The sequence below is a fragment of the Chaetodon trifascialis genome, chromosome 12 (genome assembly GCF_039877785.1).
Source record: "Chaetodon trifascialis isolate fChaTrf1 chromosome 12, fChaTrf1.hap1, whole genome shotgun sequence".
In the NCBI taxonomy this organism is placed as follows: Eukaryota; Metazoa; Chordata; class Actinopteri; order Chaetodontiformes; family Chaetodontidae; genus Chaetodon; species Chaetodon trifascialis.
In genome coordinates, this window is record NC_092067.1 from 10721734 (window position 1) to 10749236 (window position 27503).

At 42.9% G+C, this 27503-nt stretch overlaps 1 protein-coding gene across 3 annotated transcripts; it reads right to left on the reverse strand.

Moving 5' to 3' along the window:
• Nucleotides 1–24419, reverse strand: arhgef7a (Rho guanine nucleotide exchange factor (GEF) 7a). Of its 3 annotated transcripts, XM_070975670.1 has the most exons (22): nt 23972–24275; nt 20889–20972; nt 16013–16097; nt 15773–15906; nt 14665–14866; nt 13231–13319; nt 12421–12515; nt 12153–12248; nt 11742–11864; nt 9931–10069; nt 9786–9845; nt 9526–9672; nt 7819–7905; nt 7660–7738; nt 7436–7575; nt 6291–6515; nt 6089–6182; nt 5347–5436; nt 4714–4893; nt 1101–1200; nt 464–518; nt 1–252 (listed from the first exon to the last, which is right to left on the reverse strand). In XM_070975670.1, the coding sequence occupies exons 1-22, from the start codon at nt 24134–24136 to the stop codon at nt 130–132; spliced, it is 2592 nt and encodes an 863-aa protein (XP_070831771.1). In that variant the 5' UTR covers nt 24137–24275; the 3' UTR covers nt 1–129. The 3 variants fall into 3 exon arrangements, with proteins under 3 accessions (XP_070831771.1, XP_070831769.1, XP_070831770.1); XM_070975668.1 differs by lacking the exon at nt 4714–4893; XM_070975669.1 differs by lacking the exons at nt 1–252; nt 464–518; nt 1101–1200 and having other exon boundaries at nt 1600–4893; nt 23972–24419.
• Between the last annotated feature and the right edge of the window lie 3084 nt (nt 24420–27503).

Below are 27503 nucleotides of genomic sequence, written 5' to 3' on the forward strand. Positions count from 1 at the left end.
CTTACAGATTCAATCTTAAATAATATGTGTGATTGTGTGCGTTTCACACACTACACGAGCCAGCCAACACATGTACGTGCTCTTTTTTTCTCTTTTCAAAGCTTCAGATGGAGATGGTGCGTGACATCCTCAGAGGTTCGTCTCATCCCAGGTTGGGTCATTCATGCTCTTCAGCACCCTCCTCACAACCTTTTCCAGATCCTTCCGTGCTCTCTGCTCCTCTTCCAGTGACCTCTTCATCTTCTTGTTATCCTGTGGAGGTACAACAAATCCTCTCAAGCATGTTGCTGTAAAATTGATTTATCACCAGTTATCATTACAAATACATTTAATTCCAGTTAGGCCACTCTTTACAAAGCTAACAATATTTAAATCCTACGGTCAAACCAGCTAATTTGAACTGAAAGTTGCATTTCAAATAAATCACACCATCATGAGCTTTCATAAAACATCTAACATTCACCTGTTTCAGCTCTTGAACCTCATCCCTCAGGGCGTACACCACATCCACCAGGCTCCTGTATGATTCACAGGTCAACACATCAGCGATGCAAACTAGACTGCTGTTTAAGTTCACTATAATCTTTGCAAAGTATTGCATTGCACTCATGTAAGGAATGGATCACCGGACCTATTGCTGTTATCCAAAAAGCATTTGAAACACACCAATGAGCCACACCTTTACACTTGGTGACACGTTCCTTCATTATGATGAACATGGGCACTGTAGTTTATTGAGCATAGTTGATTGTATGACCTGTTCTGCTGTCATGTCACTCGAACACCATGTGTATTAATCCGCAACAGAAAACAGTCCCACAAATGCACCAAATACTCCTATTTGAATAATGTTTGCAATAATATACAGTGCCCAGCTGTTTCACAAAAGTACTGAATCTTTATAACAAGTAAGTTATACATTTATGACCCCTTTAAAGACTTAAGTGTTCAGTAGGGACGAATGTGTTTTGGTGCCACAGATGGTATGAAAATGCACCAACACATTGTTAGTTTTGGTCTTTTGATGGGATTTTTTACTGTGTAAAGACAGTAATTCAGGACAAAGGAGAATCATGAAACAGATTTATCTATTATCTTACTTTTCTTCCCCTGCACTTTGTCCATTGCGACTGGGACTCTCCACCAGGACTTTCTTCTCACCGGGGATGATCACATGCAGCCCAGTTTCCGTTCGCGGTCCTGTTTCAAAACAGAAGAGCACTCAACGAGTGGTACTTTGCTCAGCTCACCTTGTACAAAGATGAGTTAGCACCGAGTCATCTTCAGCAAATTACTTTTTTAGACCACAGTCTGAACTTCTTTATTGGAACGAGTGACAGCATAGAAGAGAAACAAACATACACCACAGTTGGTAGTAGTAGTAGTAGTAGTAGTGTTAGTCATGCACAGACCAGATATCAGACAAGAGCCAGAGGAAAGTGAAAGGAAATGAGAGGCTGGCAAAAAAAAAAAAAAAAATTTAAAAAATCCATTCATTCATTACAATTCTCTGTCAATCCGAAATTAATGAGAACTCCAACATTTTCCCCAAATGACAGCTCACTCCAGACACAATCAGATTCACCAGAATGCCAGAATCTACCAAATGACAGATTTATTCAAAACTCATAATACAGCGTTTGGGACTTGAACACTTCAGCAGTGTAGAACAAATACACTGACAGCGCTGTTAGATAAGACATGGTCACATATGTGAACTGAGTACAGCATTAGAGCACACGGAGGACAATGTTGGTCAAAGACAGTTGGTCTCTTCACCCTGCCTGTCCCACAGTTTGACTTAGTTTCTTAAACCACAGAATACACCTGTCACAAAGTATAGCACATGATATAAGGACAGTGATATTCTTAGCTCAAATACTCATAGAAGGTAGAATGGATTTTTTTTTCTTGCTCCATGACAACTAGTATTTACAGAAAGGGAGACTATGTGCTCTTATATTTCAAGTCCACTCTGACAGTATTCTGAGGTTGAATGGGTAGTTTACATAGAAATGTTCCCATATAATTACTGTCTCTTGTTTCTTTTTTTTTTCTTCTTTACCCCAATGCTTTCAAAACACCGCAGGTGAGCATTTACACTACGAATGAGCATTTACTTTACAGTAACACTGAATACTCACGTCTACCTTTAGGACTATATCATACACACTCTAGGCAGACGACAAAAAGTACAGAATTTAACTGATTCTATCCCCACACCCACTGGCCCATTACATGATTGTGCAAAATAATTTAAACACTTCATGTTATAATTTTCAGTGTAAACTTTGATACAGACCAATAAAATGAAAAAAAAGAAAGAAAAAAAAAGACAAGAAATGATTCTTCCAGGGATCATTTTGTAAACATTGACGTACAGAATAAAATATAAATTAAAAAACACCTGTATATAAAATAATGAATACATCAAAGAAACCATTTCAGAAACAGTAAATCGTACTGTAACATGGACCAATATATTCCATTTGCACGGCTTGCTGTCAGAGGAGATAGATTCTAAGTGGAAGCCAACCTGTACTTTTAATACCAATACTGGAAAAATACTTCTTCATAAAAATAGTCATTAATGCAAGAGATAGCATGGGAAACCTCGCAGGCCAGACAACACAAAGGCCTGTCTGGCTTATGAGGTTGTAGCATAGGTGCTAGCTTGTCGTGAAGGGATGTTTGTTTTTGACATTAAGCTAACCTGGTCAAATTGTTGGAGTCTGGTTAACAGCTACACCTTAAAGGAGCAGTTCAACATTTTAGGAAATAGGCTTCTTCTCTTTCTCTCTGAGATTCTGTGAAGTACATATAAAGCTAGCAGCTGGTTTAGCTTAGCTTAGCTTAGCTTAGCATAAAGCCTGAAAGCAGAGGAAATGGCTAGCCTAGCCAGCTAAAAGTAATGAGTGGTTTTCTGTTCTCTTGGCACATAACTAGAAAATTGAAATATGATTGCACTTAATTACTTTCTGTGCACAATTGAGACAAAGTCAATGTCAGCTTCAAGTTTGTGTGTTAACTATAGAGACTAGAAATGGGGAAACTGTTAAGATGGCTCTGTCCAAGGCTTTAAAAAAAATCCACCAACGAGAACCTCTAAAGCTAATAATTAACATTAAATCCAGTTTAATTAATTTACATATTGAGCTTTAGGTGCTGGTAGCTGGATTGTGTTACCTTTGGACAGAGCCATGCTAGACGTCTTCACCTGCTTCCACTCTGTACGTTAAGCTAAGCTAACCTTCTTCTGGCTCCAGCTTCATTTTGAACAGACAGATCTGAGAGTGGTATTGATCTTCTCATCTGACTCTCTTTCCCAAATAATTGAACTATTCCTTCAATTAGTAGAAGGCATTAAACAAAGGTGTTGGATTTGACAGGACTGTAGCTGTGTTAAGCTGCAGTTTACAGTTTATTAGTGTTAGGCTATGCTTGGTTTAAACTAATCTTTTTACGATGTTAAAGCACTAACTTGAGGTCTAAAATAAAATATAAATGCAACCCTGTAGAACCACTGACAGACAGCAACATCACTGGATGGAAGATCAGACTTCAAACGATGATGCTTAGGAGACTACACAATAAACTTTTAAAATGAATGACTTAAAAGGGTCAGTTTACCAAAAATACAAAAGAATCCCAGACATTTTCTCACTTAACTCTAGAGATGGTATCTAGTGACGCAGGAAGTTGTCTCAGTTACTGTTACTGTCAGATTCCTGCAAAACACACTTTTGTTCAATGGTGTTTGATTTCAAAACCAGAAAATTAGAGGGTAAGTCTGAAAATGTATAAATGGTTTTTTGTAATTTGGGTGAACTGACCCTTTAAATTCACCCTTCTTCATCCACTAGCTTGACTCGAGAGTGATGCTTATGTGATAATCTCCTCTTCCTGTAGCAGACAGCTGCACCAAATAATGAACTATGTTTCACAAACTATTAAATCTACCAAGAACTTTAAGCATTTAGTAGCTTTTGGTCATGTGGTGTGACAAATTGAATCATGCTTAGCACTGGCAACATGAATAAAGATCCAAATTATGACAGAAATGATAGAAAATGTTAAGAATTTGGATACTGTACTTGCATGCTGCTATATTATCAGGCAGCGGGGGCGTATGTGCCCGAACCTGTGCGTGTGTGTATGGCATCTGTGCTATGTTTGAGCATACATACTCTAGAAACACATACTGGAGAGAAGTAGTACATGGTAAATAGAATACACTCGTTCCTGAATTACATCTGAATATCAGACAGGAAAAGCTCAGTCCCAACCTCTCCTTCCCCTGGTTATCCCTCCCCTATATTCCACTCCAACACCCCTGTACTCCCTGCTGAGAGAGTCTGCCACATTTATGGTCAAACAAGGGGAGTGGTCACATTCAAGATAAATTAACAAGAATTACTAAACACTTACTGCATGACAACTACACAAAGAGAGGAGGCACATAAAAGGGAAAGTGGCAAGGCAACAGGGAGATGCTTAAAACATCTTAAAACAAACAGTCTAAAAATAAATAAACCAAATAAGTTAACAAAAAAATGAACAAATATATCATAGAAAATAAATAGATAAATTAAAAAAATCTAGTTTCTTTTAATACATTGAAGGTAAAAGAGGTAAGCGCGCTGTACGTTACATTATAGTACAGCGTGGCAGTACTGTACGTTCTTTAGTTCTGGTGAGAGATGCAGCTCTTACGCGGCACTGAACCCATCCTGTAACTGTGGGTGGTCCAGATGGAGTCATAGTCAGAGTCCTCCGAGAGGTCAGAGGACAATTCTGGCCGTGACACGCTGCTACGGCGGCCCGGCGAGTCCATACAGGACCGGTCCACGTCGGCCAGCACGTGGTTGTGCATCAGGTCGGTGCCCTGCCAGGCTGGTCGGGCGATGAAAGTTTAGCGGTGGCATCGCGAATGTAGAGGGAGGAAATGGATGAAAACAAGGAGTGATGGTGCAGAGGGAGGAGGAAGCATTTGCAACACGCAACAAATGGTAAATCATATAAACCGGAGATGTGAGAGTGGGATGATAGAGCAGATTAGAATACATGGAGAAAAATTAAAACAGAGCATAAAGGAAACGAACATTGATGGGAAAAAGAAGGAACTCGAGGTAAACCGGAGCAATGCCAAAAAAGTGAGGAGTGGAGGAGAGACAGACAAACGGAGAAGATACTGTTAGAAAGATCAGTTCAGAATACCAGTGTTAAAGAAAGGCACTGAGTAACAGAATACAGGTCGCACTAACAAAGACGGCGAGCTCCAGTATGAGCCTCTCTTCTTTAGCGCATGCACATGTGCAGCATGAGTTTGATTTTGTGTTTTCTTACTGGAGTTCAGAGTCTGCCTGGTTTTGGCGCTGGTGCAGTAAGCCTCAATAACCTTCAGGATCTGGGCATCTTCTTCCAGAGCAGCTGTACCTGAAAAAGAGGCGAATGGGGGAAAAAAATTAATTTATATGCCTGACAGGGCTAATGACAACGACACATTGACTGACTGACACATACAGATAAATCAGTGTTTAATTCCGACACATGCTGCATTGTTTATGTTTTCATATTTTTAGATAATAATGAGTGGGATGATAAACATCTATGTAAGCCTTGGAAACAAGTAAAATATTCTAAATATTATCTTAATTGAGGTGAAAACTAGGACATTTTAGTGTTTTACGGATATTTGTCAGGACACCCAGTGACTAAGTATGAAGCAAGAGCCAAAAGGCAATTAGCTTAGCTTAGTTTAGCAAAAAGACTACAAGCAAAAGTCTTCCTTCAAGCACTCTAAAGCTCACTACTAAGTATGCTATATCTTGTTAGTTACATATTCACTAAAGAAATGTAAAAAGGCCAATGTATCATTTTCCAGGAAGTCCCAGCATGTAACAGTAGGACAGCTGTTTCCCTGCTAAGCTAAGCTAACTGTCCAGGCTGTATCTTTATAGTGAACTAACAGATATGAGTGTTACTGATAAGCAAGTGAATAAGTTATTTCCCAAAGTGCAAACTGTTCCTTTAATATGAAAAAAAAAAAAAAAAAACAAAAACTCTGGACATAAAAATTTAAACATACTCTTCCTCAAGGCAAATTCCTCCTCAGACTGTTTCCTCTCAGGCTTGCGCTTAGGAAGAAGTTTCTTCACACTCTTGGGACTTTTACTAAGATCCTTTACACGGGGGGCAGAAAAACATGAGACAATTGCATGGCAATTAGAAAATCGACATAACAAAAACAAATGAATAAGTCTTGACGACACAAAAACAAGGTCCCTCACTTCCTTGTAGCAAAGGGCTGCAGAGGGTCTTAAAGGGGGCGCAGGCCGCAAACAGCTCAGGCTCCAGGGTTTGGGGGTATTGGGTGGTTCCAGTGGGCCCCACATCATGGTGCTGGAAAGAGACGTCCCATGGGAGGAGGGGTGAGGCAGGGTGTGGTAGGTGGGGGCCACTGTCATGGCCCTCCCCTCAGCATGCCGGGAAGGGGTGAGGGGGTGAGATGGGAGCTGAGGAGCAAAACAAAAAGGTCAATGTAATGACATTTATCACAAAACAGACCGTTTTTATTCCTCCACTTGACTGCTCTTCATAAACATCTGATGAGCACCCAGCAGATGCACCATCATACACCATATACCATACACCACCATACATACAAACAAACGTTTTGCTAACACTGTTGCCAAAATATCATGTCCATGCCATGTTCACGGCTTGTTTTGGTGTGGCTCTAGTGGCTCAAAAACAATCAGGACATAATGATCTCAAAAAGATCTCATTCAGTTCTGGGTCACAATGGCGACAAAATGGGTGGGGGCGCATCTCCAAAACAGCAAGAGTACAGCTGTACACTGACGTGGTTAGATTACCAACCAGCCAAGGGTTCCCCAAAGTGTCTGGGGTCTGCTCCCCAGTTGCAGATACCCAAAATACCTCTACGGGGAAGCCTCCTCCTGCACGTGACACCACCCTATTGTCAATAAGCCTAAATCATAGAAAAACATTCCCCTCCACTGAACTCCCACAGATAGATTTAGACTATTTTTCACACAGTTACCACTTGCCACGATGGAGCCACCAACATGCAAGTGGCCTCTTGTAAATAAAATCACCATTACTGTTGATTGTTTATTCAAGGCATGAGGCCGAATGTTGATTGGTACGCAATTCATTTTAGTAAATTCAATTGTGCATTACAGCCATTCTAATGAGAGAAATAAGCCACTTCACGGAGGGTTATATGGGCATTTTAAATGATTGCTAGGCATTATGTGAGCCAGCCTCATTAGGCATGTTGATTTCAGGGTTCACGTGATAAAAATCTGTGTGACATTAGCATATACAGTCATAGTGTTTACACCATACTGGGTAGAAATGATTAAAGAGGACATTATCTGTATGTGGTATGTAATCATTAGCTCCTGACCGTGTGGCAGGGAACAGTGAGTGGTTTGTGGCTGGGTGCTGCGGCTGCAGTGTGTTTGATCTGTCTGGTCAGGTGTTCCACCCAGTCCTGCAGGTCCTGCTGGTGTGTGCACACCACCTGGAGACGGTCAAACATTGTACCTGCAGGGGAAGAGACTATGTTGTTAAAGGCATTACGTGGGAATAAATCACACTCATCATCTTGTTTGTCTCATGTCGCCTTACCATTGAGCTCAAAGGCGTTTTTATGGGCTTCACAGTCTTCTAGTTTGGTCACTGTCATGCTGGCCAGGGGCAATTTTCCCTGCAGAGGGAAATCATCGCATCAGAATCAAGACAACAGAGACTAAATCAGACTGATGTGAGACGATGTTTATCACTGACCTGGAATATAAAGCCACTCATCCTGGGGCTGGCAGACAGCATGAGGAGGACGTGAGGGAAGAGCATGAGGTAACGCTCACTCCTCTCCTGACAAACGATGGAGAAAATGATTAGGTGCAATGCTGTTTGTATATCAACACCACATGATCATTCATCAAAATGTTGGCTGTTGACGTCTCAGTTGTTAAGTCGCTGGAGTTTTACATCTTACTATGCATCATCAGGCTGACAGTGATGATTCTGTAACTACTAAGCCCTGAATATCGCTCTGTGGATATATATTATACTGTCAAACGAATGGTACGCTCCCTTCCTGTGGCTCACATCATGCATTTGTATATATGCACCTAAAGTGCACCTTTAACGCAGCATTTATTCTCAATTACAACCACTGCAAACCACAGGCTGTCACTGCATTTTGCATTTCACTCTGCGTGAGCTACACAGCAGCCAGCCAGCGAGGGCAGTTTAACACGACGGCAAAGTCAAACGATTGAATATTATAACATACTTTATGTCTTTTATTCCCCTTACATCCTCCAAAGAAAATTTCAAGATCTTTCAATCACCTCTCGAACACTCTGTTACTCATTGTGGCTAATTAGCTGCGACAGAAATAGAAAAACAGCACAGGCTGATCTAGGACTAGAAAACATGCAGCACAGACAAACCTCAGCAAGCTGAAGCTTAATTTATGTAGAAGCCTGCAAACACAGAGCTTGGCAATATACTGTAGCTGACAAATGTATCAGTATAAATGTTTAATTTCAGCTGATATTGATAATTACTGATCATCTTTACAGACAAATTTTTTGATAAACGCCACAAAAAACACTTTAGTTCTGCAATTAAAAAGTTATTTTTATGATTGAAATTAAGTGTAAGGATTTACAAATTAGTTGCGTCTCTTTGTCTTAATTATTCTTTTCTAATTGACAAGATTCATGTTATTGTCGCTGCTAACACAATCCAAGAAACTTGTATTCATTTTTACTGACTTGTTTTTCTGAAGTGGCCTGATGCGATGCTCTCATGCCAAGCAAATTACACTGCAGTGTTTCCTTACAATATAAAACTTTGAGTTTGAGTGAGGTACTATTGGATCCTAATGGAGGAAAGTGTGTGCAAAGATGTCCCTTTTGATAAATCTTTTTAAGAGAGGAGCTCTCCAGTCGTAATGAGGAGCCATTTAGAACGTGTTCTCATAATCACTGAATTTCATTACATTCATTTGGCAGACGCTTTTGTCCAAAGCTACTTACAATTAGTCCATTCAAACTCGACAGAGCTTTTTATCGCAATGAAGGTTTCGATGCACTTAAGATGCCACAATGAAAGGACTCATTTTGCACTTCTCAGTCATTGAGAACTCTGACTGGGAGTTAAGTTATTACAAATAAATTATCAGTGTGAGAGTTCAATGAAAGCTGAAAGATGGTGACGATCTAGGCTTTCCTGTCAAGTATGATTTACTAATGACTGTCATTTATTTATGTTGCTGATTTTGCTTTTCAGCACACTAAAGCAGTGGTTAACTGTATATGATGCAGCCCTGGATGTGTTTGTGAGAGGCAAATGTGCTACAGCATTAAAAACCTTACTGTTATAATAACATTAATCATCATGGCAGAGTATTGGGTTAGGCAGAATTTCATGTAGAAGCAATGCTGGTAGCAGTTTATATCAAGAAGTAGCTAATGCTGGTACCTCTGAGCCAGGACTCTGGACTAAGACCTGGCTCATGTACAGCACAGAGCCCAGGGTCTTAATGTCGTCCCCCTCCCACAGCCGGATGGACTCGGTGAGGATCTGCAGCTCCAGCTCCTTACGCTTCCGCACCTCCTGGCACTGAGCCTGACACAAAGGAAGCAAACAACAGCTTAAAGACCTCCCATTAATTCAATTCATTCCATATTAAGTCTGGTGACGTGCTACATCTGACAGGGGAGGAAGTGAGATCATCTTACAGACAGGTTTTTGAAAGACGCCATGCACTTCTGAATGTCTGGCCGGTCAGGATGACTCTCCTGAGAAGAAAAAAGAAAGGAAACATGTTGATTATTAAACACACATCATAACAGAAGTGCCCCAGACAGACGTTTAGATACACACCTCCATGTGCCTCTCCAGCTCTTTGAGTAAGGTGGGGTATTTATCAAGTCTCATGAAGGGTTTACTGAGGCCTGTGGTCAGCGTGAGGATGCCAGGACTGACTGCACCCCTCCCCTCCATGAACTCCCCCAACACTTCACTGCAAGAGGAGAGAGACAGACATAAATTATTCATTTAGCTTCTCATGTAACAGTGACGGCCTACAATGATGATTTTTCTATTAACACCACACACAGTAACTCACAACGTTTACAACCAACAATATTCAGAGAGGCTGAACTGGCTGCTGTTATCTCTTATTGGCTAGAAGATAAATTCATGAAGTCAGTCAGACCTCTGTTAAAGCTGCCACACGCGGCTAACTGGCATTCAGCTTGTTACAACTCACTCAATCGCCGCCTTTGTAATGAGGAAGGAAATTTAAGACTCGCTCCAATGAAAAGTAAGTGTTTAACCTCATTAGCACGTCCAAGGGATGATTTTCATATGCTACGAGACAAATCATGAGCGAAATAAGCCGTCAACGCCTTGGCCGAGCAATTCTGCCCTGGAACTGCAGCGGAGTGATGGAACAGTTGCAGACAGTCAGCACACCAAAGCAACCAACCCCATCAGCTTGTGGGGTGCTGCTTTCCATATCATGATAATGTAGTCAAGCAGAAGGCTTTCAAGTTCTCTGTTACTATTACGCTGCCGTTACGATAGGGATACATAAAATACATCCCCTTCTGACACACTGTAGGCGACACTGTGCAATTTGCTTTTCTCTTTCAGATTTGGCTGAACTACAGCCAATTAGAGGTGAGCAGGTATGCTTTAACTGCAGGTGAGATGAGATGGGGTGGGTGGAGATAGAGACAGGGACTATTTGCATATTCACAGAACCACACGTACTACAACACAGTAGTAGTACACTTTCTACCTTCCACTTTCTAATAACAATAATAATATCCTATTATTTTGTCCATTCTATTTATATTAATGAAGGCAGGGGAAATAATAATAATAATAATAATAATAATAATAATAATAATAATAGTATGCCTGTCAGTATAATGCCATACAGTTCAACCACACCATAAACCACAGCCTCTGCACTGATCATACAGCTGAATCAACAACTCTCTAAAACAGCTTCAGCAAAAACTGAACATCACAACCTGAATGGAGGTAGGATTCAGATCAGGCCTCAGACTGCCTCTGACTGTCTGACTGGGACACTTTTTGTAAAAAGCTGTCGGGTTTTGCGTGTTTCTGTTTCAAATTGGGTCCAAAATTTGGACTTCTACCCTCTTATACTCAAGATAAATTGCTTTAAAACACCCACACAAAATTTTTCTCATTCTCTTTCCTTCAGCCTGATTTGAATTATTTTGCTTTCAGTAGAAAAAAAAACACTGCCAGAACTGCAGTGGTGTTGATAATGAAAATCTGACTGCGGAGTCCACCCTTTGTATTCATAGAAACATTCATTATGCAGAAAGCGGTTTATAGAGATTATCCAAAATGTCAAGTTGTGGTGGAGTTTAAAAATCAAGTTTCTAATCAGACTGTACACAATGACTGGCGCACAGAAGAGGAAGTCTTGGTCCAGATATTGGTTACCCTGATATCCACTGGCTACACTGGAGGGACAAAATCTTGCCCATTGCCCCAGAGGCTAAACTGCTGTCAGATGATAGCTGATGGGTTCCAAGACTTAAAGATGTCTTCCCTGTGTAACATGAAAACCCTCTTCTTCCTTCCTTGTGAACTGCTGCATGGAAACACTGTAAAATGAGACTAAATATGTCGCTGATGTGTAAACGTACCCGTGCTGGGTGAGCACATTCACTGCAGAGGGGTGGTTGGAGCAGTAACCAGCATAAAGAGCCTTCATCTGTGGCATGAGATTGAGGAAGAAGCCTCCCACCCTTTGTTGGCTCTCTGGAAGCCTGAAGAGGAAAAAGATCACGCAGTGATAAAATGTATCTGTGCAAACTGTCATACACACAGACTGAAGTGTATGGAGCGCGCGCGCGCACGTGTGCGCGTGTGTGTGTGTGTGTGTGTGTGTGTGTGTGTGTGTGTGTATAAAACCACAATGTATAATACAGCCCCGAGTCTATGGTTTAACCCAACATCGCTGTAGTTCAATGAGCTCAACACTAGATGTCCCTCTGCTTATTATCAAACAGTGAGGAAGCTGCTGCAGCCAGCTGTGTGTGCGGGGAGGGACTAACTTGGTGCACTCCTCCAGCGATTGGACGAGCATCTGCTGGAAGGTACTGATCTCCTCAAGGTTGCCCAGAATCAGAGCCACGTCTGAGGTGCTCAGTCTGGAGGAAAAGACAGGATGGGTACAGGTAAACGGTGACAATATATTCAATGCATGACATGCAAAAAAAAGTTAAAAGGTACAAAGTCCTATTGATTGATGTTCCTATTATACAACAATCAAGCTGAACCAGGTCCTGCTTTCATCAAGGTTTACGTGTAAATGAGTCGCACTTGTCAATGTTCTGAAGAGGTCGCAGGTAGTTCGTCAGGAGGCTCTGAAGGTCCTTGGAATATTCGGTCTCTGTTTCTAAAATGTTCTGCAACACCTACAACACAGAGGAGACAATCTCAGCATCATTTATTTCACAAGTTAGTGCCACACACTTTGAGATATAAATCTATCAAAACATGTAATGTCACAATGTTGCTTCTATCCAATTTAAACACCTGAAGAAAGTACACAAACACAGTGTGGCAAATATGTGCACAGGGTTTATATATTATGCAGTGAAACATGTGTATTCTCGATACAGGTGCGTAAAGTGAGCCATATAAGTGCTCAGTGTTTTCACTACATTCATTCATTCATTTATTCATGTCTGCATGAACTGCACATCTGTATTAACAAACCAAATACTGGTTCAGTCTTTCTCTGTTTGAGATGGGGGGGGTTGGGGGGCAGTAATAGAAATAGAACAGAAAATAAAGAATTCACTTGTTTATCATGCTGTGAGGGCGGTTTTACAAACCACACCTGCCCTCAGCTGCAGGAGCATTTTCAAGGGTAGTCACGGGGCAAAGGGACGAAGCGTGTCAGAGGCCAACTACTTTTTATCCTGCTACTCCAGGTAATTACTTTGCCACAAGAGAAGTTACAAAGACCGAATGGAAAAAGGACAGATCCAGGCACAGATAGAAAGCAGGCAGGAATGAAAGCCCTCAAAGAAGCAGAGACAGAATCCTTGAACAGATGTCACAGAGGAGAAACAGAGAAGCTGGAAAGAAGAAATGTGAAAAAAGAGCGTTAAGCTGCGTCCTTACCAAGTTGTAGTACGTCTTGCTGATTGCAGAAGTGTCAAAGCCTTTAGGTGGACTCTTAAGAGTGCCAGACTTGGGGGACACTTGTTTGTCTGTGGAGACAAAAGAAATGAATTAGGGCACACAAGTCTGGCTGACATTACATCTAATGAGACATGAAAACGAGCATATTCAACCGTCACCGAGCCTTCACTAATTTACACATGAAGTATTAAATATCATATAAAACTGGCAGCAAAGATTTCCATGCAAATACTCTTACTCCTATAATGAGGACACAAATGCATCGTGACGCCTGATTCCCAAATCATCTGTGCATGACTGCTGATATAAATCAGTTCAAACTCTTTAAGCATGAATCATTAGCCTTATATTGAGAAACAGGCACACAGTTATTAGCAGCATGAGTCACACAGTTGAAACACTCCAGTGTTTCCAAACTCTTAAAACTACTTCCTAATGCAGAAATTACAAATATAAACTGCATAAAGATGCTATTGGCTGAAAAAAGAAAAGTGCTTTTAGTGGCTGAGCTGTTGCATTGCACATGTTTGCACTGCTCGATAGCCACAGACTTATGTGTACCTTTTGTGTATTGGGAGTCACACTGAGAAAAAAAACATAACAATGGCTCAATAATACGTTGCTTCAGCAGCATTATAGCTGTTTTCTGTTGTTTTCATTCATCCATGTGCAATAAGGCCTCTGAACTCTAAAACACCACAAACTGGCCCCCTTTATCTCATCTTATCCCTATTAATGATTGTTTTCATTCTTATTCGTGTCGCTCTTTTTCTTGTTTTTCCTACATAAAACTTTTATGGTGTTCCACATTTCTTGTGTAAAACCTACACTTTTGTCCTGTTGTCTTTTTACTGTGCTCCTGTTTTCATGCTGCCTGAAGTAAAACCATTATCACAGAACGCTGCTACCACTAAATAATATTGCCTGGGTGCCCGTCAGAATGCAAATATTTTACTCTCACTAAAAATGATCATCAAATTGTTGGAGTGAGTACATAAACGTCAGTAAAACAGAGGATTGGATTTTAAGCCGCCACCTCTTGCCACATGGCGTCTCAACCTGTTTTACAAGCGATGAAACAACAGAGCGCGGCAGGCCTGGAGAAGCAACAGATGTGGGGCTGTGTCACCGTCACAAGGCCAGATGGAATGCCTGTGACAATGCGGCTGTGATGCAGTGTACCAGTTGGCAGTTTTTGCCTGAGAGTGATGTGAAAACGTCTGTTTAGGAAATTATTTAATCTCTCAAGCTGCTCAGCGATCATTCACAGACGCATGCAGGGGAGGAGGACATATTTAAAATGATTTAAAGGATGCAACTGTCAGCTTTTGGAGTTTGAATCAGATATAGCATGCTATGAATCCCAACGCTGCTGTATTCATGTTGAAATGTCTTGCCTGTTGAGGTACCCACCAGAGCCTTTGATCTCGCGGACATAGTTGCTAGGAAACCACCCAGTCCTGCCACTGAGCGTCCCCTCCCACCAGCCGCCCTCCTCCTGGCGAGTCACACTGATGATGTCACCCTTGGTGAAGGTGAGCTCATCCTCGTTGGTCTGCTGAAAGTTGAAACGTGCCTTCACCAGCAGCTGCTGTCCACTGTTTTCGGACATGTCCTGACAAAGGAGGGGAGGGCGACACCGAGGAGGGGGAGAAGCAAAGAGGTAAGTGAGCAGCGAGCAGAGACAGACATTGTGAGGAGTGGAGATGAAATACTAATGAGATCAACAGACTTTAGCAGGAGGACAAGTGTCAACAAGAAGAGATTTCCTATCAAACATCCCTTCATCCGTATTGTGACACAAACCCAGCAAATATTGTGAAATATTTTCCACTCCTCATTTCCATCCCTCAGAGATTTCCCCATGTTGCCAATTAAGTATTCAAAGTGTGATTCCACTGCAGTTTATACAGCTACGGGTCAGAATCAAGCTTTATTTCCTCGTAAATTTTGCTATGACTCCATTACTGCTGTTGCAGCTGTTGGGACGAGACTCCATCATTCTGAAGGTGAAGTCAGGCTGAGTTTCACCTGGCAAAATTAAACCTGTGTTGAAGCAAGAAGCAGGAGCTAGTGTGGCTAGCAGGGTAACAAACGCGCTCCAGCTTGTAAAATACTGGTATACACTTTCATTACCCTGTTCATGTCCTTGCACTCACTGCATCCAAACAGAATAGAAAGATTCAGAGCCAAGGAGAGGTCAACTAGCGTCTGGAAATGTCTCGCCTGTTCCTCATTAATACAAGTGAGGAGTAAAATCCAGTGCGACTGCGGACATCTGCTTTTATCATTCAACATAGCTCTGCCACCAACCGGACAAAATAACAAGAATATCTTATAATATAATGCAATTAAATACAACATTGCCACAGGCTGTGAACTCGAACTAATCAAAAACGTGTTCATTGATTAAGCTCCACAAAGTTTCCACTGCATGTCATTATATGTGACAGGTGTTGTTATTGCGTCCGTCTTGTTTTCTGTGTCCCTACACCGTGCTGTTAGTGAGTGGTGACCTTACCAGACTGCGAAACTGGTTCTGCAGCAGCTTGGAGGACCGGCCCAGTGACGCCTGGCAGGACAGCGACTCAAACGACTTGATGCGAAGGGCTGAAGAGTGTCGAGCGCACACTGAATCACTGCCCACGCCGATATCTGAACAGTAAAGGGCAAAATATAAATACACCAGCGCCCACGCGCTCGTGACTGCTCTCGGGTCTTTCATAAAAAACACCCACTCGTCGCACGTATTTTGACTCACCTGCTGTCACTTTATTGAGAGCAACCAGACTGCTCAGCACCTTTGAGAAGTTCAGTCCCAGCAGCAGGTCACTGGCCTCGAACGGCTGTGGGTGAGCGAGAGGACAGAGAGGGAGGGGGAGACAAAGAGCATGAGCGTCAGAGACTCATTGGCAAGCGCATTTCCTTTTAAAGCTGAATCACTAATTCCAGCGCAGCGGGGCTGTGTCATCACTCAGTGGCAGCAGTGAGGAGTCAATCGATAGCTCTAGTTATCTTTGACAGAAGCAGTGGGCGAAACACACGAGCTCAGCAGACACACATATTGTATATCTGCAACACACACACAGACACTATTTACAGAACTCCACCAAACTGGTTGAATTATAAGCATTAAAAAGATACTGAGTGAGGTTCCCTCAACTTCATGAAGGGCAAGAGCATCAAAGGATAAGGTTGGCTATATTCTATATTTATTAATACCAACAATCTCATGAAAAGGCCCAAACCAGCAGCGAATTGATCATACTGGCAAGTGTTTCCTGTATAGTCTGATTTATTGGGCTAATTTACATTTTGCAATTAGAGTTGCAGCAGTTTCAGCGTGCTGCGGTGAAAACTGATGGTTATCATGTTCATGTACATTTTCTTAACTACTGTACTGAACTGAACTATTAAAAATATATATTTCAAGTTTATATCAAGCCTCATTTCTGTCAGGATGTAATATTTTGTGGAATCAGAATGAAAACCTTTCTGTTTTAATTCTTTTAAGGGTCATTTTAACTATCCATCCATCCATTTTCTATATGGACTATCCCTTTCCGGGGTTGCGGGGGGGCTGGAGCCTATCCCAGCTGTTGACAGGCGGGAGGCGGGGTACACCCTGAATCGGTCGCCAGTCGATTGCAGGGCGACATATAGAGACAGACAACCATTCACACTCACACTAACACAATTAGAGTCACCAATTAACCTAATGAGCATGTTTTTGGTCTGTGGGAGGAAGCCGGAGTGCCTGGAGAGAACCCACACATGCACGGGAAGAACATGCAAACTTCACACAGAAAGGCCCCGCCCGACCCGGAGATCAAACCAGCGACCTCCTTGCTGCAACGCACGTGCACTACCTGCTGCGCCACTGTGCCACCCTCTTTATCAGACCCTTAGAAAGGTCTGATTAGTGAATTAATCTATCAATCTATAATCTATGAAAGAAAACTGTGGAAGATGCCCACCACCACACAAAAATAGCAAATTTTAACGTTTGATTAATCAATTGTTCCAATCAATCGTTTCCTCTGATCCACAGATTTCCACTGCTCAGTGAGTCACACTCTTACAGTGGTTTATTTTAAGTCAATCCCACATACCCCGTCCCGGCGTCAAAAATACTCACCAGCACATAAAATGTGCTACCTCGATGTTTTCTGTTAACCAAACCAGATGAATCCAGAGCATCAAGTAACAAGGTTTAAAGTGAGGGTTTAAATCACTCGCGTTGACAATATAACACAACTGTACGCTGGAAACAGGTAGAATAACGGCAGCCTTATCCTCAGACTGCAGAAGAAGTATCAGCGCTGTCTGCGTCACTATCAGTGTGACTCTCACGACCCTCTCGCTTCGTATGAATGGCACTGATTGTATCTCTGTTGACGACTGTAGTTGTCCTCTCGCTTCCTGCTAACGGCTTCATGTGATTAGTTACTCTCGCTTCAGTTACATTGAGGGTGAGTGACTGTGAGATATGAGTCTCCCTCATCTTCCGCTCTGATTGCAGATATGTCCTAAGGGAATATGTGAATGACTGTGTTTGAGAGTGTGTGCGTGTGCGTGTGTGTACAAGCTACAGGAAGACTTACTGTCCTGAAGGTGTGTTCATGTGAAAGCGCCCACTTCCTCACTCGTCTATACTTTTGCTGGGACTCAAACTACCACTAACATTCAGTATTCATACTTAACTTTTCCCCCCACGATAACTGCCATCATGTGGTGCAGCTTTAAAGTCACTCTCCATTAGAAAAAAAAAGTTACCAGTCTCCACAGTGAAGCGTGATCCAAATTAAACCTCCATGCATGGAGATAATGGACATGACTAACGCTACAAGCTCCGACACGTCCGCTAGGCCTCGGTATCACAGTCAGGTAATGATCCCTCAGAGCAGGCTGACACAATAGTGCAACACCCCTCTGTGACTCAGTGAGCTACAGCAGCGTGATGAGCTGCTCCCTCACTTGTCATGCTGGAGGAAATCAGTGTTTACCTGCAAAGGGTATTACAACCCACTCCTCCAGTCAATGGAACATGCTTACATATCAGACATCCTACTAAGAGATGCCTTAAATATACTACATTGCACTGACACGAGTGCTTCTTTAAATAGAGATAGCATCCAGTACAGACAATGCAAAAGCATAATGATCCTTAACATGCAGACAAGGAAGCACATTTTAAGGCCAGACAGAGGAATATTCTTCACCGGCCGAGTTAGTCTCCTGACCTGTATCCAACTGATCATGTGTTTCAGTTCCTGTAGACCAGACTGAGGACAAAAAGCCACACAGACGAGGAAGGAGTGACGATTATAGGCCAACCAATGCTGGATTTACTCAATATTAGAGAATTTACTAAATCTGATTTGATTTATCAGCACAATTTATCGGTCTAGCTCTGGTGAAGATGGCTGCAGTACAGACATGAAAAGTGTTTGCAGCCGAATAGAAATACGCCTTTCATGCGCTAAAATCTGGAGGAAATGAATGATGAATTTCTATGATGGCTTAACTGAAGAGGATGCCAACACCCTCACATCAACGCTCAAAATTCAGGACTCTGACCTCGTGGTCGTAGCTTTAAATCCAATCTGGTTTAGTGAGGAGCCAACTGAAGCTCAGGAGATTCATCGATTATTATGCAGTAACAATTTTGATCGTCGACTTATCGTTGCAGTTAAGTTAAATCGAACAAAAGAGGCAAGTATCCTCTGGATCCAGCATGTCTGATGGTGAGATTTGTTGTTTTATTATTCCAAATTGTGTCGGTCATGGCCTGTTGTTTGGATTGTGATGGACATTTGATCTATTTTACTGAACATATCACACGTTAAACAGTGACTAAATTAATTTAAAAAACTAACCGACAGATGAAGTGATGATGAGAATGATCATCTGTTGCAGCCCAGCAGCCAACACAAGAACTGTCAGTGTCCAAATAGCTTAAACAGCAGCGTGTGTCTACTGCAGTAACTATACAACACAACAGCCTTTTGTCCCCCCATTAATCAAGACAGATGGACCTGTGATTATTCTCAGGGTAGGCGAGGGGTAAGGTTACTATTCCAGAGGGACCGGCGGGGTCATGGGAACTCTAATGATCACTTCCTGTGGTCAAAGACATCAGGGGTTGGGGGTCAGTAACAGCAGCTGTCCAAGTGTGAGACGTGGTCTTGAGTGTCTACGCTGAAAGATCTAAATGAGATCAATCGTGTTGAAATGTCCTCACTAGACACAAAGCAGAGCAAGAGTAGCATGTCGATGCTCGGGCCAAACATCCAGCTTAACTCTGTTAGAGAGAGGTAGGTCAGGACTGCAAAAGCACAGCGTCTGTCTGTCTGTCTGTCTGTCTGTCTGTCTGTCTGTCTGTCTGTCTGTCTGTCTGTCTCATGGAGAGGCCACGGCTCTAATCTGCAGCCATAGCTACCTGGGGTCAGAGCCAGCAGTGCTCCGGGCTCTGGAGGAGATCCATCTTTTTGCTCTACAGATGGCGAGCGGGAGCACCGCCATGTCCCAAACTACTGTAATCCTGCTCTGTCCAGTTCACTTAAAAAGGTCATATAATTGAACGCCCTCTTGCACGCAAGAAACTAACTTTGTGTGAAATTAAATGGAAAATTGGTGCCTGCATTGAGTACAGTCTCTGCACCGGCGAAGGCACAAGTCAGCATGACACGCAGGAGCAGTTATTGTGGGGAGTTTGACTATTTGTTACCCATAAAACTGCAGATTATTGCTCGACGCTGATGCCAGAACCCGTCTCTGTGCTGAGCCAAAACAAACAGAGCTTTTCCAATAAACTCACAATGGATGTCTTCTGCTTCCCTGGCGTTTCAGCCGTCCATAACTACTAAAGGGGGCATGTTTCACACACTTTAGAAGACAGCGCTCGGTCTCACCCCATCTCCACCTCTTGTCCGGTGGCTGGAGACTCTGCAGGGAGAGGCAACGCTGAGGAACACTGGGCTGCATTGTCAAACTGGGACGGTTCAATGACCCTTCTATGCGCCGGCCAACACACAGCCTTAAACAGCACGCTGTCCTCCATTTGCTCAAGATTACGGAGCCTTTCTCGCCAGCCATAAAGTCAGCATACTCAAATATTTCTATACAGGCCCTCAAGAGTGAGCTTCTTAATCTGAAGACATGTTTAGACTTTATGCCTCATAATGACAAGACTGCAATCACCACGCTGGAGCAGGACTCACTGCCATGCTCCTCTGCTGTTCACAGCTGCACACAATGATGACACAGACTGGCTTGTCCCTCGCACAACCCCGAGGACAAAGCTCTGCATCAGTTGGAAGCCTAAACGTGATCCAGGCGCTCCTGGACATGACTGAGAAATGCGAGCAGGCTGCAGGGTTGTACTTTTAGCTATCAACGGTGTCCAAAATGTTACAAATGCATTGCACCGGATCAGTGCTGTGTGAGGCTGGCGAGGGGTGATTGTTCTCGGCTTGCAGTTCACTCCTCCTCCCTCTGTCATGGACCCATTGTTTATTGTATCTGCGTCTCCTCTTAAAACGCGCACACTTCAAGCAGCACTTCTTGGCGTTATCACGCGCAGGCGGGCGTGGTGTGAGCGCCGGGTTAAGGCTGGATGTGGAAAATGTACTTACCTCGACGCGAAATGATGTGCAGCCCTTGAGAAACTCCTTTATGTTGCTCAAGCACTCGCCGTCGTTCTTCGGTTCTTGGTAGATCTGGAAAGACGGAAACGCTGGTTAGACATATGCTTCCACTTCCACGCTGCGGGTTTCTCGCTTGTCACACTGCGGTTTTCTGCGAGTTTCTCGGCCCTAAAAATGGATCTTCTCGATCGACGCGCATTCTTCGTTGTGTGTGTGTGTGTGTGTGTGTGTGTGTGTGTGTGTGTGTGTGTGTTTATGTGTGTGTGATCGCAGCGGGCCTGACACACTCCGGGAGGCTGGACTCAGATCCCGCAGCGGGGAAGTGGAGGAGGCTGGAGTGTTGAGTCGAGGGAAATGACGTCGACAGATAAGGATCCCCCCACTGGTGCTGCTGGAGCCTATGGGAGCGCTGGTTTTTATCACTACCTGCTCCAGCAAAGTGGTAAAGAGGTCAAATGTTAGACAAAATTTCATTCCAGCCTCACTGATACAAACCTCTCACTGTAAGGCAAAATAAGCCAGAGGTACCTAATAAACTAGCAGCTAAATATATTTATGCAACAGAGAGACTGTTTCTGCATCTTTGGCATCTTTGTATTGCAATTTCTTGTGACTCATCAGCTGACATATACTGTATGCAAGCACCAACTGGTTAACTGGTGACCAGTATACAAAATATGGTGGATAAAGTATGAAATAATGTGCCTCACAATGGAGGATTTTATTTGTCTGTTTACCTTTTACTGCAGGGCAGTCCCTTCTCCCTGTCACTTGTGAATTTTACTTTGTTCTTTAGATTTTCCTCAATCTTTTCATTCTTTGCAGTTTTTTCAATTTCACTAAAAGCATTTTACTGCATCGCATTTACACTGTTATCCATTCTCTAGTCTACATGTTTCTCATTTTTCTCAATTTCACTTGTTTTTATATTTCCCAATTTGCCTCTAGCTCCCAAGGCGGGCTTGTTGTCTAAACATGTCCAGGGCAGAGATTACTCTAGGAAGTGTGTATGTAACAGTACACTCTGGAGCAATTAAAAGAGTGTGTCGCTGTTGTTGTTAAAATGAATAATAATGGTGGAACTGAGGCAACACGTGCTCTGCCTCACCATCCTCACATCCCTCTATCAAAATATAACTGGGAGGTATCTAAAAGGCTAAGAAGAGATGTGAAGGGGCCAAAGAAGCCTGTTACCGCTAGTTGGAAAGAACCATGATACATATTATCTTTGGTCTATAGAGCACTGGTATCTACACTGACAGCAACTGACATCAGACCTAGTTGTGGCCCACATCTCCCGCTTTCTTCTAGCCCACATGCAGCACTGTGCAGACTTGTGGCCAAAGCAGAACCAGATGAGGGCCACATCAGGGCCAGACAGTGGCACAACATGACGAGCCAATGAATGAGGAGCCCCGGGAGACACCCTACTCACTACTGTGTAAGCACAGCAATGACCTGGAGAGAATGTTTGTGTTGTTGTTGTTGTTGTTGTTGTTGTTGTTGTTGTTGTTGTTGTTGTTGTTGTTGTTGTTGTTGTTGTTAGAAGTAGTAATAATAGTATTCAGAGTGAGACTGATCAAACAACTGCAAGAAATGTCAGTACAGATATGTCAAAGATATGATTGAGATCAATTTAGAAAACTGCCATCATTACATAGTTTGTCCACCAGGGAGCACTGATGTTTCCTTTTGTCCCCATCAGTACATGGATTTTACAAACAAGTGAATGGGGTCCTTATCTAAAATGCGTGATTATGGTAAGTGTTTAAGTGGGGGTGAAAAGAAACTCTTGGCAGATATATTGATTTTTGTCATATATCAATATCGCTATCAACCTCAGAAATTCTGTGTCTGACAGGCTCTAGTAGTATTATTATTATAACCAACTCACTTAGTAGTTCTGCCTCTTCGGATCTGTTGGACATTCTTGCTTTTGGCTTCAATGGAGGTTTCCATTTTTAAGGATAAATCTATCATAGCAATAGCTCGATTGATCATATAAACATACTGTTGTGGGGCATGGCAGAGGCATCCTCACCCACAGTTTTCCACATTTTGGTAAACCAGCAAAACATATTGAATCCTCCCAGAATGAGGCGGCAGCAGATTTAACAGGACTGAGATCTGCAGATCTGCTGATTTGCTGTATACCGATCTGGACCTCACCCATCAGGACGAGGCACCTGTTTCCAAGCATAGGTTAGTTCAACTACAGCATTTCAGAGAGGCTGCGTTTTTAACCTGCATCAAATCCTCTCATGGGAGCAACACGGCGAAACATTTGGTGACAGATATGAGACAGCACGACGCTGTCGCTGAGGAGGGAAATGGAAGAACCTGTTTGCCATCTAACAGGCAAATATCTGACGCTGATGAGGAGGTGCGGGCAGCCTCGAGCAGAACAGCTTCTTTTCAGGAAAACATTGCCTCCCTTAGGTAGCTGTCTAAAGTGGCTGACGCCAGACGCTGACAGACACAAACACTGCGCTGTTTCTTTAAATGGGGAGAGGGTCCATCGCCGTCTGTGCGCCTTTGCAGTCAATGGCGGCCCACTCTTATTGCTGTGGTCTGTGTACAAATAGCCAGTCACCCCGGCTGATCATACTGTGTGTGTAAAAAAAAAAAAAAAACATTGCCATACAAACCGCGTCGCCCTGGATTAAAGATGAATTTAAAGCAGGGGCTGCACACGTTAACGCAGATCTGCATTGGAGGCATATCAGAACGAGGCCTTCATTATTAAAAACCTGGTGGATCTAAAAGCTGCTGATGAATTTGATCAATCAATGATCTGTTTGCTGTGATGCTGCCTTTATCTAGAGCAGAATGCGCAGTGGAGCAAACGCCTGACATACGTATGTGCAGGCATATAGCGCTGCTTTCGCAGACAATAACCCGGTCTGCCGTGACCTACAAAAGAAATCGCCTCATGGACCACTGGGCAGAAAGAGAAGCCAGACAACAAACCGCGTCGGTTTTCACGGATCTGGGCAGCACACAGACACGCCGACGGGGGCGGGCGGCTGGTTGTATGCAGAGGAGAGCGGCGGCTGTATCAGTGCCCTTACTTTCTCCGTGGAGCCCGGGCTGAGCCGCTCCAGCAGCCTGCACAAGACCACCCCATCTTTCAGGGAGGTCTGCAGAAATGCTTCAGGATCCGAGATGGTCTTCTTCGGCGATTCCAGCACCCCGAGCGTAATCAACCATGTAACCGTCTGTTCCGCCGAATTCATGTCCAGTCACAACAGATCCTATTCAACAAAGCGGCTGTGTTTGGTTTCTGAACAGCTTGCCGCCCCTGTTACGCTGTCATCTGTGCGTTAGGACAGCAACGCGGTTAATCCACAAAAATGATGCATGAGATGTCGATGAGAGAGAGAGAGGCTGCGGGAAACCCTCCACCTCAGGTTGGATGCTGCTGATGACGGCTGGCTGGTGGATATTCAGCAGGTCTGGTTTCCTCCCCTCAATGGTGTGTTTTTCCCCTCCAACCTGGCAAGCTGTCAAGTGCGGTTCGCTGTGATGCGTTAAGGCAGTGGACTGCATACATGCGCATCGCAGCCGCCAGCCACTCATCCATTGGATGACATCACACAAGAGGGACAAGCCAGTCCAAGCAGTTGTTAGGGCACTTCAGCATGACATGAATAGGCTTTTTCTGCGTGGCTTTGCATATCCTGCTCTCTTTTATCCGTTTATTATAACCGCGCCACAGGCTATCTGTTGTTATCTGCTGTAAGCTGCTCTGTTTTCGGACAGGCCTCAATTCAAACGGGGAAGCAGCTGAACAGACAAGTCAGATATAGAGCACCAGCTTCAGTAATGGCACGATATTTTAGTTTGGCTACATTGGAAGGGCATAATTGAGCCAAAGGTAACACAAAAGAGGCAGGAGATTTGGTCAAGACAGCCACGTTTGAGCAGTGAGTCATGCAGATCTGTTTTAACCAGAAATGACTTAAGTGACGCTCATCCCAGCATGAGTAAGTATTTCTCATGGCTCTCAGCGTAAGAGAAGTGAATCAAACCTGAAAGATATCAGGGATCACAAGATCATTTGGAAGAAGAAGAAGAAGAAGAAGAAGAAGAAGAAGAAGAAGAAGAAGAAGAAGAAGAAGAAAAATAGGAAAAACAATTCTATTTTGCAAAATTCTGTTCATTTCTGCCTTTTCACCTTGTGAAATTCTGGATGATCTGGCTTTAAGTCCTTCAAATGAAACAATCCGAGAAGGAAAAGTGTGTCCGCACTGAAGCTTTGATCTGTGATGTTGCTCACACATACACACCCCTTTATTTATCATGAGCCAAACTGTTTCCTTTTTCTGTATGAGCAACCTGCCAGTGCAGCCTGCCCCTGCTTTGGACTTTTTATTGACATAATAAAAAATAGTCATCAGTTTAATCAGTAATGAAAATAATCCTTAGTTGGGGCCCTGAAACACATCACATCACCATATTCACAAGTTGTCTGTTATGGAAGAAATAATTTGTGTTGTGTGTTTGTGTCAGAGTACTTGCTGAGGAGGTGTTATTAAACAATACATGATCCAGCCTTCTCATAGTGTTTGTCCTGAGGCAACAGGAAAAATTAAACATTTATGATACACAGCACAGTCGAGAGGGAACTGGCCGTGCAGCAGAATAAAGGTTCACTTCCTCCTTTGGCCACAGGGTGGGGCCCTCTGCTCACTGTGGTCAATGGATGCTGTCATTAATGGTTATGCACAAACAGATCAGCCTGCAAAGACAGCAACAAGCCAGTTAACTCCTACGGATAAGCTCTATCACCTGTAAAGATTGATAAGCATTCAGTCCATTTCCCAGAGGTAACAGGAGCCTTTTGGTTGCAATAGTAAGAACAGGTAATAGTGATGAGACAAAGAAGTGTCAGTGGAAGGCATATTTCAAAAGTGTGTGTTTTAAAGCTTGTTAACTGTGAGTAGTTTACATTAAGGCTCTGAAAATTATGTGACAGTGCTTCCACTTTCTAGTAAGGCACCATGTATAAAGGAATTTGTTTTATTTATTAATGCTTTAATTTCCAAAAATAAAAAATAAAAATCCAGAATGTGATAATTTGCTAATCCTTTTTTTACATGCACTCAATTGAAAACAGCACAAAGACAATATATTTAATCTTTTACCTTATCAACTACATTGATTTTTGTAAATATAAGACTGGGAAAGATGTGGAATGCTCCAAAAACACCTGTTTGGAACATTCCACAGGTAAACAGGTTGATTGGTAACAGGTGAGAGTATCATGATTGGGTATGAAAAGGGCATCCTGGAAAGGCTCAGTCGTTCACAAGCAAGGATGGAGCAGAAAAAAAAAAGCCTTAATCATAAAACAAAAAAACATTATGAAGGGGAAGTTACAAAGCAGTCGCAAATATCCTTTCTCTCTCTCCACCTGGAGGAAACTGGAAGGATCTCCATGGTAACCAAAGAAAGCTGCAGGGACAGACAACATAGGTCAGGTCCACTCGTTTTCTCCCAACACCTCTTCATCTCCATCATCCTCTTTTATGCGTATGAGAGAAAGAGGGTGTGTGTGTGTGCGTGCGTGTGTGCCGCCGGGAAGGCTGACTCTTGAGGCCTGCAGTGTTCTAAACAGGCAGCGTCGAGGGATGCCGTTGTGCCTTTGAGGTCCTGTCACCATGGGTCTGTAACCAAGGGTGCTCTGTGTGGCTGTGGAGACTGGCTCCAGGCATTTCTTATCCCTCCATTCCCAGATCATCCCCACATTTCCACTCTGTTCCACAGGAAAACACTCTGCTTTCTCTCTGTTTCCCAGTTTTGTGAGCCTGCAGAAGAAAAGAGAGAGAACCAGAGAAAGGATGAGTGTTTCTGTAATGTCAGGACCACATGCCATGAGTGCAGTCCAGACAGCCTGCCACATACACTCTGTCCAGCTGTCACGATCATCACCTCTCTTACTATCATGATTGACAAAGAACAGCATCTAATCCTTACATCTGAGCAGCTGAAATTAGAAACTGTTTGGCATTTTTCCTTTAAAAAAGAGTGAAAATGATTAATGGATTATTTAAACTGTTGCTGATTAATTTTCTGCCCATGAAGTGATTGATGAATCATCTAATAATTAAATCTCTAAATTTTTTGCCACTGTAGTGCTCATAGTAAGACAGGACTGGTGCTTTCGTTTCTCACAGCGAAGCCCTGTAGTGAAAGAAGGAGGGCCTCTGTCAGCCTGTGCAGGTGTCGGCCTGTGCAACGAATCAAGTGCTCCTTTTCACATTGTCATTGGTGCATGAAGACAGAAACATTCAAAGTGTATCTACAACGATCTACCAGCTGTGACATTTGCCTCCCTCCACGCCTCTCCTCAGCTTGACCATGTTACTGAAACAACATTCACATTTTAATATTTTTAAAATCATTTGTTTGGTCATGCTGCGTTATCTTTAAACTAATACACAAATGTAAATTATGCAAATTTCCCTGTTTGTTAGCAACTGATGAGAGAGCAAGCAAGAACTTCCCACTTTAATGCTCACTTACTGACAATGGCAACACCCTAAAGGGCCAAATATGTCCTATGAGTTTTTATCTTACTTGTGAGCGCAGGGCTATTCT